Here is a 15,243-nt window from a genome sequence, read left to right as displayed (position 1 = left end):
GAGCAGGAGGGCGCCACCAGGTGTCACCTCTTCTCTCAGGCATCACCTGGTATGGTCTGCACCCTCCACACCCACCCAGTGATGCCACTGCATAGTGGCCAATTCACAGCTGATAGCCCCTGCCAAAGTAAAAAAGAAGGAACTCTGGAGTTGTGCCATCTTCCATTAAATTTCCCTTTTTCAAAAAATGAAATGCATTTTAGAAGTACGTACTGTCAGTCCTGCCAGGTCATTTTGCTGTTTTGTACTCTAGTGTCTCAGATGTCATGTGTGCTATTAGTGTAATAAATAAATAAATACATGTGATACATACACAGTAGTAACCAAGAGTAGGCATCTTTAAAGGAGATCATTTTTACTCTTTCCCATCATGATGTTCATGCTGAAATGAAGTAGTATAAAAATGGTCAGTCACCTCTTTCAAGTCCAAAAGAGACCCATATGTCTCCTTGAAATGGCCAATCGTTCCCTGGGTGCTTCTGGAAACACAGCTGTAAATTTTTCACTTGGTTTTATTTTCAGCATGGGGATGGGGGATGTCAGGGGGGAGGGAGCTGCATGCTGCTTGTTGGGGGCACTGTGATCCCAATTGGCATGGAAACACACAAGAATACAAGTAAAGAGAGAGGAAAATAAAAACAAGCTTCCTCTGCAGGCAGGCAAAAGTCTCCTAGTATTGGAGGCACTCTGGTAGAGTTTACAGTTCAGGTTCCTCTGCTCTGAAGCACGCACCTAAGGGCCAGTAGTAGTGGATATAAGTAAAATACATTACCAAGAATCAACATAGTAGGCTCTGGATGATGAAGCAGACAGGCTGAGATTAATTGCTACTAGCTTAGTCTAGGAAAGGAGCACAAATTTCAATAAGGGCATTGAATATAAGTTATTCAGTGACCTCACACCCTTGCTTCTTGTAAGCTCATAGGCTGGAGACTACTGGTAAAATTCCTGCATTTGAAGATAGAACTGTAACTGAGCAAAGTCCAGCTCCCCTCCCTATCATGCCAGCATGGTGTTCACCTTATATGGTGCTTTTGGATATTCTGTACAACCTCCCCTTTTCTCTGGACTGATCCAAATTTAACACAATCTGTGTGATCCAGGTTGATTCACTCTGGATTTTTTTTTAAAAAGAAGCTGATATCACCTGCTTCAAACTTGATCTGAATCAGTCTTAATTTTGATTTGTCAAAAGAAGTTTCATGTCCTAGAATAAACACAAGTCTTTGCATGTATCAAAAGGCGTTTTTGAGGAAAAAACAATTGCTTTAATGTTTGAGCTTTAAAATTCAGTTATACAGATTTAATATTAGCATTTGTGTCAAACACATTTAACTGAAATCCCTCCCCCGCAATACCACTTGTGTCTTTCAGAGAGTCATTTTCAACATTGTCAACTTCAGTAAAACCAAAAGCCTGTATCGGGATGGAATGTCTCCAATGGTAAAATCAACAAGCAGGCCTAAATGGTAAGTCAGTGAGTAGCCCAGTTAATATTGTGCTGATGGTGAAAGTTGTGGCCACAATGCATTTTAGAACTGCTGTACCCTGGGTATGTTTGGCTCTTTTCGTATGCATACCGGGATAGTTGTTTTCTGTAGTCAGTCTTGTGTATGACATGGTTAGGACCCATCCAGGGGTGGCTGTATTGGCCATTTAGCAAATCTAATAAAAAAAATCTACTGAACATTGATACTTTATTGATCAACCAAAATGCACAATATACATGTTGCAAGCTTTTGAAGTTTCACTGGCTTCTTCATCAGGCAAGGTGTTACAAACCAAACAGAAGAAAAAAATTGAAGATGTTAGTCATAGGCCTGCATTTTGCTGTTTCTCTTCTTAGTTAAGATGGTATGGAGGGGGAATATGTTGCAGAGTGGTCCCTCCTTCTGGCCATGTGGCACCTGGGAGATTTTCACAGTCCAGGCAATTTATCATCCATTTGCATCACAAAAAAGACACTTCCTTGGCAATCCAATATGCCCAGTATTGATGACATTTTTTCCTTCTGTTTGGTTTTTAACACCTTGCCTGATGAAGAAGCCAATGAAGCTTCAAAAGTTTGCAACATGCATATTGTACATTTTGGTTGGCCAATGAAGTATTTTGACTACAATCTGATGCAACTATCACTATTTGGTGGATTTTTGATTGGTATGATTAGGACAGTTATACACATCCAGTAGAATCAGAATTGAATAATGATTTCCCATGGCACCCTCCCCCCAGTATGTTAATAGATATTTGAGTCAGTTGGGTGCTTTGCTAATAAAGGCTGGTCTAACTTGCATTGGCCAACTCTTGGCAGTAAGCTATCAGATGGTTTGTCTGATAAGTGAGATGGTATAGTTTTTGTTGGACAAAGGATCTTATCTGAGATATGCATAGTACTTTGACTTCTTAGGGCTTTGATCTTACTATTTTGGGTGAACTCATACCAAAACACTACAACATCTTCAGCATGTGAACTATTATTCTTCCTACATTTTTTTTTCTCTGCAGGAATATTGTTTGAAATATTTTCAAACAAAATAAATACATGAAACAGATCTGTATTGCTTTCTGAACTTTTCTATTTACAGATTAAATTGTAATGTTTACTACTAATTAATTGTTTTACTCTGTTATTTCCTTGATGTGGTTTCATACTGAAATGCAAACTGAAGGAAAACAAAAAATGTCATTCACCCATGTTTTCTTAATAAAAAATTTCTACTTACTGTTTAAAAATGTGTATTCAGATGTGCATTTAAATAGGGATAACTATATTCCAGAGAAAAGGATGGCTTAGCAGATAAGGAGATAGCAACAGCTGTTTTATTTTCACTTTTGTTTTTCTCCTAAAGATTCTGCCATGACATGCATACAGTTGCTCTCCCATCCAGGAACCCATAGTTGCATCAGATTGTAATCAAAACACCTTTGGGCTTTAGTGATATTAAGCCACCAGAAAGCAAAACCCACCCTTGTCCATTAAGTATAGCTGTATTTCATGAATTTATGTAGAGCTTTCTTTATATGTAGGGATACATTTAAGCATTTACTTACAAAACATCCTTTTGGAAACAAATCTTGAAACTTCTAAAAAAAGGTAAGTTGATCTGGTTTCTGTTGGTTAAGATGGATGTTTTACTGATGCTTGGGTACTCTTTTACTGAACATCAATTTACTGCAAAGTATGATTACATATCAGCAAACAGGTAGTGTACCACTTAATTGGTCATTTATGCTGCTAGGACTGATTGTCTTCCTGACAGATTATTGTTGAGTTCCTTTTACAGTCATCTTTATAGCTGTTTCCATGGTATTCTTGTGAAACCTGTAAAACATTTCTATATATTTTTTTTCTTGTAAAGCCATTTGCTGTTGTCAAGGTAGTATTCAGATACCCATGCCCCTTTAATATAGTTCGGATGATCTGGGTTTTTTTTAACATTAATATTAAGATTCCTGAATAATATTCATTTATTTAAAGTACTTTTCTGTTGCCCCCTAAGGAGATGAACAAATAAAAACCAATTAAAACAATACAAAAATAAAAAAACATTTAAAAAACACATTAAAATGTTTTTTAAAAAGCTCTTAAAAGCAGTTTAAAACAATCCTAGAATCAGTTAGGTTGTGATAGAATCAAAGGTGTTTAATGAGCTGCACAGTATACAAAATTAAAATAATACAACTAGTTATATGCTAAAATGATTGAAATATTTTCCTTTTGTGAGTTAAAATTGAGAATTGTTCTTCCAAGAGCAATTGAGCAACTTACTAAATGCTTCTGCATAGAATGTATTGGAATTGCACGTGTTTGCTTTTTTTTTTTGCACATTCTCCAGTTATTTGCATAGGATTTTGTTTTTAGAAACACTAACATATTCTCTTATTCCTCCCTTTTAAAGATCTTTCTTATGAGTCTTTATAACAATAAAGAAGTGGTCAATATGGATGGTTGTGGTAGTTATTATTGTGAGACAATGTCCTGTAGTAACATAGTGGTGATATTCAGGATATCACATGTACTGTAGATAGTCTGAATTTCTTTCTGCCCATTATTGTTGGGACAAAATTTCAAGTTGGAAAATCCAGCGTCTTCTCCTCTTCCTCAGTTTGGTTATCATCACACCATTATGTGCTAGGTTGAGATCCTTTTATATCTATGTCCAGCTTGTAATGGAGTTAATCTTTCCATTTTTAGCCCTCCTTGTTAGGTGTCTTGCCCTTTGCAAGCAAAGACATTCTTACTTTTAATAATTATTAAAGATGGTTCCTCCTCCTTGTGCTCTCCTCCTCCTCTTTCTCTTGGTACATGATTATTATTATTATAATAAAATTATTTGTTAACATCAGAATCCCCAAAAGCTGCACTCTTGTGGAGTACTTAAACCCACACCCCCCTATTTTTCCTCCTGCTGTGTTCTTACTGAGCAATGGGCAATTCTTTTTGCAGTTTGCTGTGAAATTTATGTTATAGCTCTGAATCTTAGCATGTGAAGATTTTCTGGTTTCCCTTGTAAAATGCAGACTTTTGTTTTAGAACTAACAATACAATTGCAATAGTGCAAGGATTATTAATGGGAACCATGTACTTGGCAACATGGATTCTCAAGGCTTTTTTTCCTGAAAAGCTTTAGTATTTGCCCAATCAAGCCTTCTCCTAGCTATTAGGCTACATGCATAGAAGTATGAAGAAGCTTGGATATCCTCTGCTGCATCTGAGGAAGTGGGCTTATATGCAGAAAAGCGCAAACAAACAAACAAACGTACATTACTCTTAGGGGGCATTCCCACTTGGCAGATAAAACGGATTATATTCGTGCGATTCTGATTCGGATTATGTTCCGGGAATAATTCGAATTTTTTCCATCGTTTCCATTACAAAAAGGGGCAAATTACCTCGATTCATTTAGACCCTGTTTTTGTTCCCATTTATTTTAAATCGCTTTATTTTAAAGCAGATTAATTTGCTCCCTGTTCCCATTTGTGTCCGCAAGCTGTCAATCGAGCGCGTAGGCTTCAGACGTCACAAGTCTTGGGTTTTTTTTGGGGGGGCACCCAATGAAAATCGTCTGCATCCAAGACTCTTCTGTTGTGTCTCCCCATCCGAGGCTCTTCTGTGTCTCCCCGTATTAACTGCCATAACTCAGTGCTAGGGAATCCTGGGAATGGCAGTTTATTATGGTTTCAGTGGAGAGAGACTCTGCATCCAAAGCCGAGGGTTGTAAATTGGATCAAGGGGGAGAAGGCAGTGGGTTTCAGTGGAGAGAAACTCTGCATCCAAAGCCCAGGGTCGGAATACACACACACACACATACACACACACACACACACACACACACACACACACCCCTACTGTTTCAGTGGAGAGGGAGACTGCATCCAAAGCCCAGGTTTGGAAAATTGGATCAAGGGGGAGAAGGCAGTGGGTTTCAGTGGGGGGAGACTGCATCCAAAACCCAGGGCTGGGAAATCCGATCAAGGGCATGTCCTGCAAAGCCCACCATCTGCTGCTCAGGGGCTCAGGCAGAAGCAAAAAAAGAAAAATATATATAATAATAGTTAAAAATGGTGTCCTCGTTCCCATTTGGATACCGCGAATTGGACCCCAGGAGCAAAAATAATCCGCGTTAAAACCTACTGTTTTTTTAAAACCGGTTTATAGGTATTCGAATCTCAATGGGAACGATTCCGGGGCAATGCGGATCGAATTTGGGGTTAAATGGGAACAATGCCCCCTTAATTCACATCCTAATCCGTGTTTTAGGCCAGTGGGAACACCTCCTTAGAGATACTGCTAAATGTAGCAGTATCTCTAAGAGCAACAGTTTTGTTTTTTGTCTCCCCACCTCCTTTTTATGTTGCAAGGGGCTAGCACAGCTATTTCTTAGAAAAAGAGGATCATACCATTACACATGTTGATATATACTGTTTCATTTTTGGAAACATATTAAATATAATACCTTGCAAGCTATTAAATGTTGAATACTAAATGTCATTGCATATTGAATACTAAAAGTCACTGCATATTATCTCTTAACTACCATAAGATACTAAAACTCCGTTAAAATCATAAATTGCTTTTAAGAAGAAACAGAAGCTGAATATATAAATATAAGGTGATGTGATAGAGCTGCTGTGAGACAGAAAAATATGTGTTCCAAATATAATAACTTTACTTAGAGTAAATTCCAGAGATGATTTCACTTAGAAAAGTGCCTTTATTCTTTTCATACAGTTTGCAAACATTGTTTGAGATTATGTGTCAGTTACATCAACCAGATCTCATGGCAGTAAATCACACCTCCTGTGAGGTAACTCAGGATTGTGTCACATCAAGTTTTATTGGTTGTGTTTCATGACGCATAAAACAGAGTCAAACAGGAGAGGTACTAATTTAAACCAATGAGATGTGATATGACTTGTCAGGTAAAATTGATCAGAATGATTTGCTTGTTCACAGCTTTTAAATAAGTTGGCAACATTTCAAGTCTTTTTCTTGGTGGTTCTCATTAGCAGAGACTAATATTTTGTAGATCTATTTAGTGATCTAACAGACCCCAATATACTCCAGTTTACTTGGAAAGAGAGCCAGTGTGGCATAGTGATTTGACCATAGGAGTATAACTCTGGAGACCAGGTTTCGATGCCCAGCTCATTCCACTGGTGGAACTTGGGCAAGTCACATTCTCTCAGCCTCAAGGGAAGGCAACGGCAAAACTCCTCAGAACAAATCTTGCCAAGAAATCCCCACGATAGGGTTGCTTTAGGGTCTGAAATGACTTGAAGGCATGCAGCAACAACAACAACTTGGAAAATATGTGTTTGTTTTCTTCCTGACATTCCAAGCATTCTGAAGATATTTCATTTCATTTTGAATATTTATACCCCAGTCTTCTGCCACAAAAGCTCTCAGAGCTGCTTACAAATTGTTAATTAGGCTTACAATCTAAAAAGGAGAAGGGAATGGCAGTGGGAGAAGAGATCAAGTTCATCCGATACTGCCAGTTCTACTCTAATATAAATGGGTCTTCCAGTAGTTCCCCCCAAAGTTTATAAAAACCATATATTAGAATTCAAAGATATAACTGTATTAGTCTGTAATATCAGTATAAAGAAGGATCTTGCAGCACCTTTGAGGGAAAGAGGTTGTAGCATAAGCTTTCATAGATTAGGCCTGATACAGATGGGCAAAAAGCACTGTCCTGGGCTGATTTAAGGACTCAGGAGAGTGGAGTGTCCCCATGCTCCTGAGCCCTACTGCACTCTCCTGGTGCCATTTTGGTGAGCATGCCTGTTGTGCACCATTTCCAAACAGTGTGGCGCACAACAGATGCCACTGCGCCACTCCAGGGCGCTAGTGAGGCTTTGGCAGTGGCAGAAAAAGGAACCGTTCTTCTGAGCACATCATTGCCGCAACATGCGGTTGCAGTGGCAATGATGCGGTTGATAAAGGGGTGGCCTCTGTCCGCCCCTTTCCCCCCGTCTGTCCAATCCCTAATTCTCCTTCCTCAGATCCATGGAGTGAACTAGTACCCAGGAAGGACCTTTATAATCAGACTGTATGAATAGCCATAGAAATGCAAAATTTGTGGGTATGGTGATGAGGTCGCAAGTTCAGTTTTAACAATGATCCCAAAGGCAGGAGGGAAGATGTTGCCAAAGGCCAGGGTTTATAGATAACCATATGAATGTTTTGGAATGTGGTGTATGCAGGCTGGAAACCAGAAAGGAGAGGTAGTAAACTAGCCAAGAGTGTCCTCATCAGGCTGGGGTGCTAGCCAGCATTATAATATGTGTAGTGTGCCAGGGAGCCATTATCTCTGTCCAAGTCACTGTTGACTGATTAGAGTTTATGGATATATCCCAATTCAGCTATTTCTCTTCCCAATCTTCCATTGTAGTAGTTGTTGGTCAAGGACTGTTTTCCTGAGGTCAGAGATGGTATCCCCAGGAAGACTAAAGTGTCTGGTTTTTCTGTACCTTCTTTTGTGTCTCAAAGGTGCTTCAAGATCCCTTTGCATATATGGTGGAATCAACCTCACCTCTCACTGTTAATTCCACCTTTTCTGGGCAAGTGTAGCTTGACAAACAGGTGAAAAAGCAGTGGTGTAGAGGACATACTGAAAATAGGGGAGGTCTTGTATTTAACTTTTATTCATTTTGTTGTGTATATTTATTTACCATTTTTCCAGGCATTGTTGGACTAGAATTCTGGATTCTGAAATAGCATGGTTCAAACTCACACAGCCACAGAAGCCCATTGGGTGACCTTGGACACCTCATGTTCTCTCAGTGTCAGAGGAAGGCAATGGCAAACCTCCTCTAAGAAATATTGCCAAGGAAACCCCATGATAGGGTCACCATAACTGGGGAAAGATTTGAAGGCATAAAAACCCCCCAATGAATTTCCAGACAGATCTATAGCAGTGATTTGAAATTCTTGAGTATTTTCATAAACATTCTTTACAACCATGGTGTATGAGAATGACACTTGTTGTTACCTGCCAGCCCAAGTCTTTTAATTAGAATATGTTAGAAACTACAATCCCATTCACCAGATGACAAAGAATATTTAAGAACTGAGAATAAGCCTGTCATACTTTGATGTTGCCAGCCAACCCTTTCTACTGCCAGTCCTCCCACTCCAACCTTTTGCTAGGGAAGGAGAGACTACAAAGATTCTTGGCTATGAGTTCATAATCAGTTAAGCTTGAACTAAGTTAAGCTTACAATGGCATTAACAATTCTGCAGTGTGGGCTCTTCCTTCAAGCTGCTGTAAATATTTTTAATGTCCATCCTATATCTTATCCAATTCCTCTCTGATTCATTTATTGTTTGTTATATACCCCTTAATACTGCATAGTAGTCATCACTTGTTCTGACTAAAGTTTGTAGCAGAGGCCAAAACAGGCTAACTCTTAAACATGAAGTATATGTGTGTACCCTTTCCCCTGATTCCCTAAAGTTTTTGCAACTTTTTGAAGTGAAATGGAAAAGTGACTTATCCAGTAGGCAGCAGATTTTCTAAATGATGAAGTGAGCAAACACTCTCTTTGGGCAGAGTGTGGCTATAATTCTTGATTATTCAGCAAGAGCACTGCTCATTGGGGACATTAGTTTTCAAATTGCACTAATCTTTTTAAAGTAACAACTGGCCACTCATCACCTTAGGTATTTCAGCAAAGATCCTGCACCAAACTCTAATTAGTATTTATAGAACAGCATCTCCTCCCTGTAGAGCTGTAGCTGGCAAATATCTATTTGACACCTGTAAAGTTTTCAGACATTCTGCACTTTCAGCGATGAGAAAGTGCTAGGTGAAGTCCAGATAATTCAGAAGCACATATAACCAACTGCAGGAGTTGGTGATGAGCAGGGGTAATGTTGTCATCTGCATGTGGGGTAATACCGTGCCATGTACTGTCAAAGCCAGCATCAGTGACTGATGTAGCCAGGTATCTGCTGAATCCTCAGGCCACCAGGGACTTTCAGCTGACTGGAGATGTCAGGCAGAAGGTGATCCCAATGCTATTGTCACTATGAATGTGGTAGAGGCCATACTTTCAAGATGGTTCAGAAATATTGTGTAATTTTTTTTCTCATGTGGTTACACCAGTCCCACTGGAGGATGAGGGAATAATTCTAGAGGAAGCTGTAAAGGTGATGACTCCTGGAAGTTTTAAAAGTATTGTGAGAGAGCTGTGCTGTCTTCCTTAGCTGCATCTTGGTGACCTTATCAAGACAGAATGGAAAATTTCTTCCTGATGTCCAGTGGTTTCTGCAATTTCATACTGGGACAAATGAGAACGAAAGCTAGCTACTACATTCAACTGAGAACCATGGGCTGCAAAGTGGCTGGCTAGATTTTCTCTTGGAAAAGGAGTTAGTGACAGAATCTACCACCATATAAGCAGGATGAATAGGGGGAAGGAGGAGGATGCTGCAGGTCTCTTGCTCAGGTTCTGCAACTCCTTAAGACAGCTTGTCATATATTCATTTGTCAACAGTGATATCAGACAACATCTAATGTGACTTTAACTGCATGAAAAGAGGATTTATAACTCTATATTTATAGTGTTTTAAAAATAGAATGTCAGGTTGCAGGCCTCTGTGCCCTTGGCAAAATTGTTACTAGCATTTCTCATTTTTTATTTCATTCGTCAAAATGGCTGTTAAATGAGGACTTGTCTTTCTAGTCAAGCATTGCTTTGACATCTATTACATCTGCTACAAATTCTTCTAGATTCCACGGTAGTATTTCTCCCTGTAGTGGTTTGGGTGCTGGAGTTTCCTGTGGAGTAACTTAAATGTTAATTTATATAGATGTCAGTAAACTTGTTTTCCCTTCACATCAGGAGGGTTACTGTTTGCATTTTATTTGATAGATTTATAGAAAAGCAATGCAAATAAAAAGAGCAGTGTTTCTTCATGTTTTATTGATCAAGAGAGGGCAGAGCTGTTTTGACAGCATTTGAATTTTGATTAGCTGTAACTTCTTGGTTTTTAAAGTTTCTTTGTCTGTGTAGACCGCAGCCAGCTGGGATTGTTTGGCATTTATGCCTTTGTCACTTGCACACTGGAGGAAATGTTATTAGAGGTTACTAGAGGTAAATAGTTATTACATGTGGGAGAGAAAGAAGAAAGCCAGTAGTAAACATGGTGTAATAGAAAAGAAAAGGGTAGCAGGGACCTTACTGAGTCATGCAGGTAAAAACAGAGTTGTTTTCCAAGATGTCCCCATCACTGTGTAACCTATAACCCTCAGTTTCCAATACTAGGAATAAATGTGGGGGAGTAAGAAGCTGTTAAGGAAAATAGTGGCTTTTGGTCTTAAAGGATGTGGAAGGAAGAGAGGTAATTCTGCCAATATGCCATAGCTAAGTTCTGAGAAAACTATGGTTTGGGGCTGTGTGTAGATCTCAAGGCCATTTTAAGGTCCCCAGGTCCCCTTATCACCTCCATTTAAAACAAACAAACAAACAAACAAACAAACAAACCTTTGAGTTAGAAATGGCCCCTCCACCTCCTTGGGCACATGTGTTTTTATCCCTTTGGCCCATTTCAGGCCTGGGAGAGGGCTTTTCAAAACAAAATAAAACTTCAAACATCATTTTGAATTTTCTGTTTTATTTTAAGACATTCTTGGGTATCAATGGCCCAGGGAGGTAATGCCCCACATCCCCTAGGGTTACATTTCTTTTCTTTTCCTTTTCTTAAGAAAAAGAATCAGGTGGGGTACAGCAGGGCTGGTGGTCACCAGCCAGATATGTATGGGCAGGTAATATTGTGGTAATGCCTGGTCTATATTAGCAGAGCAACCAGGATAGCTTAAATGGGCATTGTTGGTTCTGTTCAGAGCTATTTAGCATGGTACACTAAATATCATTTTCTATTCAATGCATTGAGCATCTTTCTGATATCAAACAACTTTCTGCAGAGCAGAGCCCCATTCTAATGGGTTAAACTAAACACATGACAAAGAGAGTGGTCTAGCCCAGCCCACATAGCTCACCAAACTGCCCCCCTTCAAGGTTATGGATCTTGCGCAAAACCTCCACATAAAATGGAGGCTATTTTCAGAATTTTGAAATAGTGATGGGGGGGGGGGGCACCAATCTCCTCCTGTTGCTCGCACATGTTTGGGCTAACATGAACTAGGCCCGAACACATTAATAAGGCTCAGATGTTGTGCATTCATTTCCATAATACATTTCAGTGCTGAGCCAAAAGATCTGCTCTTCATTTTTGTGGTCACATTTGCAGATTATGGGGGAATAGATCTTTCATTAACAACGAAAGAAGAGAAGAAAAATAATAATGTGGGATCATGGCTTCCCAAGAAAAGCTGAAGCAGCTCCTTCTCCTATTTCCTCTTTTAGGCCTGTTACAGACTGCCAAAATAAAGCTGCTTTGGGTCTCTTTGGAGGTATGCTATTTAAACGATGCATGGGTCCTAAGAGTCCAGAGGTCGCGCCAAAGCCACACTCCATTCCTAAGCACTGGAGTGCAGCTTTGGTGCAGCTTCCGGATTCTTAGGATGCATGCATCATTTAAACATCATACCTCCAAAGAGACCTGAAGCAGCTTTATTTTGGCAGTCTGTAACAGGCCTTAGACAAGTGCTTTCTTGCCACTTCAAGTAGAGGTAGTATTGCAAAATAGCCCTTTCCCTCCACAATTATGCTATATAATAACTTAATGTGGGGGAGGGGGGGAATGGTGTGTTGCCAGCCTTTATTTGAACATTGCCCCTGGAATGTCATTACACCACATCATTCTTGGCATTGTGGAAAAAAAGGGACCATTGGTATGCTCTTGGTTGCAACTCTGACTCTTACCATTGTGTTTCTTGAAAAGCCACCCCCCACCGAAAAATATTAAGTTCCTCCCATCCATATGTTATTTGCTCCTTTTTAATGCCTACTTCAACCATCTGTTTTACTGAAAATCTTTGTAGCAGGAACTTCATTCAAGCTCTTGTAAAATTAACATTGTGACATGGTCTGTACGATGACATATAGTTTCTGTCTGTCTGTCTCTTTCTCCATACGCAACTATGCATTTATAGTTCAGAGAGTTACCAAAAAAGAAAAGAAAAAAGACATGCTCTATGTTGCTAGGGCAGTTGTGGAAATTTTATACCACACAGAGAGGCACAGCATTTTTTGTGGAAGTGAGATGTTTAAATTTGGGTGAAAGCATACACTTCTTATCTCCCTCAATGGTTAGAGGTGTTCAGATTTAGACCACTTCAAAGAAGCTGCAGTTCAATTGGGACATCTCCCAAATCTTTTTAAAGCAGTTCAATACTGCCCCTGGTTCTGAGATTTGTTCAGATTGAAAATGGACTTCTAAGTGAGATACATACATTCTTCTGCTATTCTCATTAGTACTAGGGTAGGGTTGCCAGATTTTCAAAATATCAATAAGGGACAGTCAAAATTCATGATTTATAGGATTGACAAAATTCTCTCTTCATGAAAATCCATACTTGGTTTCTTTTTTTGGCATGCATCCTTTTTAATCATATCAGTATTATCTGTATTGGCAGTGAGCTTCGACATGCTTATTTGCTCCTGTAATGTGGTCTCATCTTTTCTCAAAATGCCACGCCCCCAAATATTGGATTTAGGGCATCTCCTTCAGTCTATGAGACCTAGCATTGTGTAGTGGTTTGAGTGTTGGACTATGACTTTGGAGAACATGGTCTGAATCCCCATTAAGCCATTGAAACCCCCTGGGTGACTTTTGGCATGTAACACTGTCTCAGCAAAGGCAACCCTCCTCTAAACAAATCTTGTTAAGAAAACCCTGTTGCCATAAACCAGAAATGACTTGAAGGCACACAACAATTCAGTGTATAAAAGGACATGCTTTCTAGCTCTCAAATAAGGAATATCCATTATAATGAGAGGCACCCTCATTATAACTTTGTAACCCTTAGATAAGGGACAGTGCTTATAAGAAGCGATCCTACTGAGGAGGGTTATATTTGCTTTATTATCTCCTTTCTTGAAAACAGCCTTTTATTGGTACAACACCCACTTAGATTAAGACATATGCGTTTTTACTATGGTATATTTTAATGTGCTGTTGTCAACCATGTTGGAAGGTAAATATAAAGAAATACCCTTTCACAAGCATATCTGCCTATATTTAAATCTAGCAATAGAGTCAATTGATCATGTTTGATTGTCCATTTTATCAAGGCACTCATCCTAGACTAATTATCCCAATTTTACAAAAAAAAGTCCAGGGAGAACAAAAAGATTTTATCTCTCCCTCCTGCTTGGGAACTCAGAAGCTCAAATTACAGAGAAGGTTGCTAAGTTCTGTGTGTATTATTACTCATAGACAAATTTTAGGAGAGTGGATTTTAACACAGAAACATCTATGGAATTTTAACATTTTACCTTCCTCAACTTTCAATTTTGCAGTATTAGATAGAGACAGACATTTGTTTTTAGTGTTTTATGAATTCTAGCTGCATTTTAGTTGTATTTGTGTGTATTTTTAGGTATTTTATACATTTTATTTTTATTCTATGATGGTGAATGAATGAATGAATGAATGGGCATACAATAGTCACTAAATCCAGTGACATTCCACAATATATTCGGCTAGGTTACCATTACGTTCTTTACTTTGGTAGGGCTGTCTGGTATTTCGTGAATGGCCTGATGAATGCCTGCCTGCTTGGGTTTCCTCTTTTGCAAGGAGATAAGGAATTTAGGTTTGAGGTTGGAATCCTTTTGTATCTAATTTTACAGGGAAAACTTTAACAAGAGGAAGCTAGTGGATTGGTACTTAATTCTTTGAAGTTTCTACCTCCAGCAAGGTAAAACTCTTTCATTTGGACTACACTTGGGAAGATTTACCTACAAGTTTTTCCAGATGTAACAGTACAGAGACTTCTCGAGAAACACAATCTTCTCTACCTAAGAAAGGGGCAGTTAGCCTCACACAGGAGAGAGTCTGCCTAGATTTATAAGAAATGATATGTACTTATAAGAAATAGGGAGGAATGTTTGACTCCCACTCCTCCCCAACCCTATTCTGTCCCATGTCAGTGCTCTAAATTGGTTTGCAGTTGCTGCAGGTCTACCTTTACCCCTCTTTTTCTTTCCTTCCACAGCCCAGTCCTTACTCCAGTGCTTACTTCAACCAGTGGAACAACAGGGGTGGGGAAGGAAGATCTAGGTCCCTTTCCTCCTCCTTAGCCCACAAAAGATTGTTAGGGCAGAATACACAAGGGGCTTTAGGTTATGTAAGGCATCTGCTGTCTGTTAGTTACTGGAGGAAATAACAACAATCCCTTTGGAAGCTGCCTGCTGGAGTGGAGGAAAGTCAACCACTGTTACAGCACAGTGCAGCATCAGTTAGTGTATGAAGGGAGGGTGTAAAATTTATGTTGAAAAAAAATCAGGACTTGTAATTTCCCCCTTCCTAGTCAGTATACATTCCAAGCCTGGGATATATGAGCTTTGGTATCTTCTCTACCTCCCACACTTCTCAAATTCATTGAATCATTATAATTGTGAACACTAGGTATTTGTATAATTAGCATTGGGTAATGCAAGGGATTTTTCTCTAATAAATAAGAGGAACTCATAAAAGCATTTCTGCCAAATTTCTGGGATGACTGATAATTGTTGGCAAAACTTATTTCCTCTAGTAATGAAGGTGCAGCAGATAACGTGGGTTTTTAAAATGTATTAGTCCTTTGTCATATTTTTACATGTCAA

The 15,243-nt window shown here is 39.1% G+C and overlaps 1 protein-coding gene across 2 annotated transcripts in view; it reads left to right on the top strand.

Moving 5' to 3' along the window:
* Positions 1–15,243, top strand: part of LOC149316264 (BEN domain-containing protein 5-like) — a 1,092,722-nt gene that overhangs the window by 234,742 nt on the left and 842,737 nt on the right. For both annotated transcript variants that reach the window (XM_089515099.1, XM_089515102.1), the window contains exon 4: positions 1,375–1,469. In XM_089515099.1, coding sequence (XP_089371225.1) covers positions 1,375–1,469 — 95 coding nt within the window. The remainder of the gene's footprint in view (positions 1–1,374; positions 1,470–15,243) is intronic.

The sequence above is a fragment of the Sceloporus occidentalis genome, unplaced genomic scaffold (assembly GCF_023333645.1).
Source record: "Sceloporus occidentalis isolate IW3139 unplaced genomic scaffold, rSceOcc1.0.p SCAF_3, whole genome shotgun sequence".
Taxonomy (NCBI): Eukaryota; Metazoa; Chordata; class Lepidosauria; order Squamata; family Phrynosomatidae; genus Sceloporus; species Sceloporus occidentalis.
Note: the sequence above shows the minus strand (reverse complement) of the source record. Positions and strands in the feature narration are given on the sequence as shown.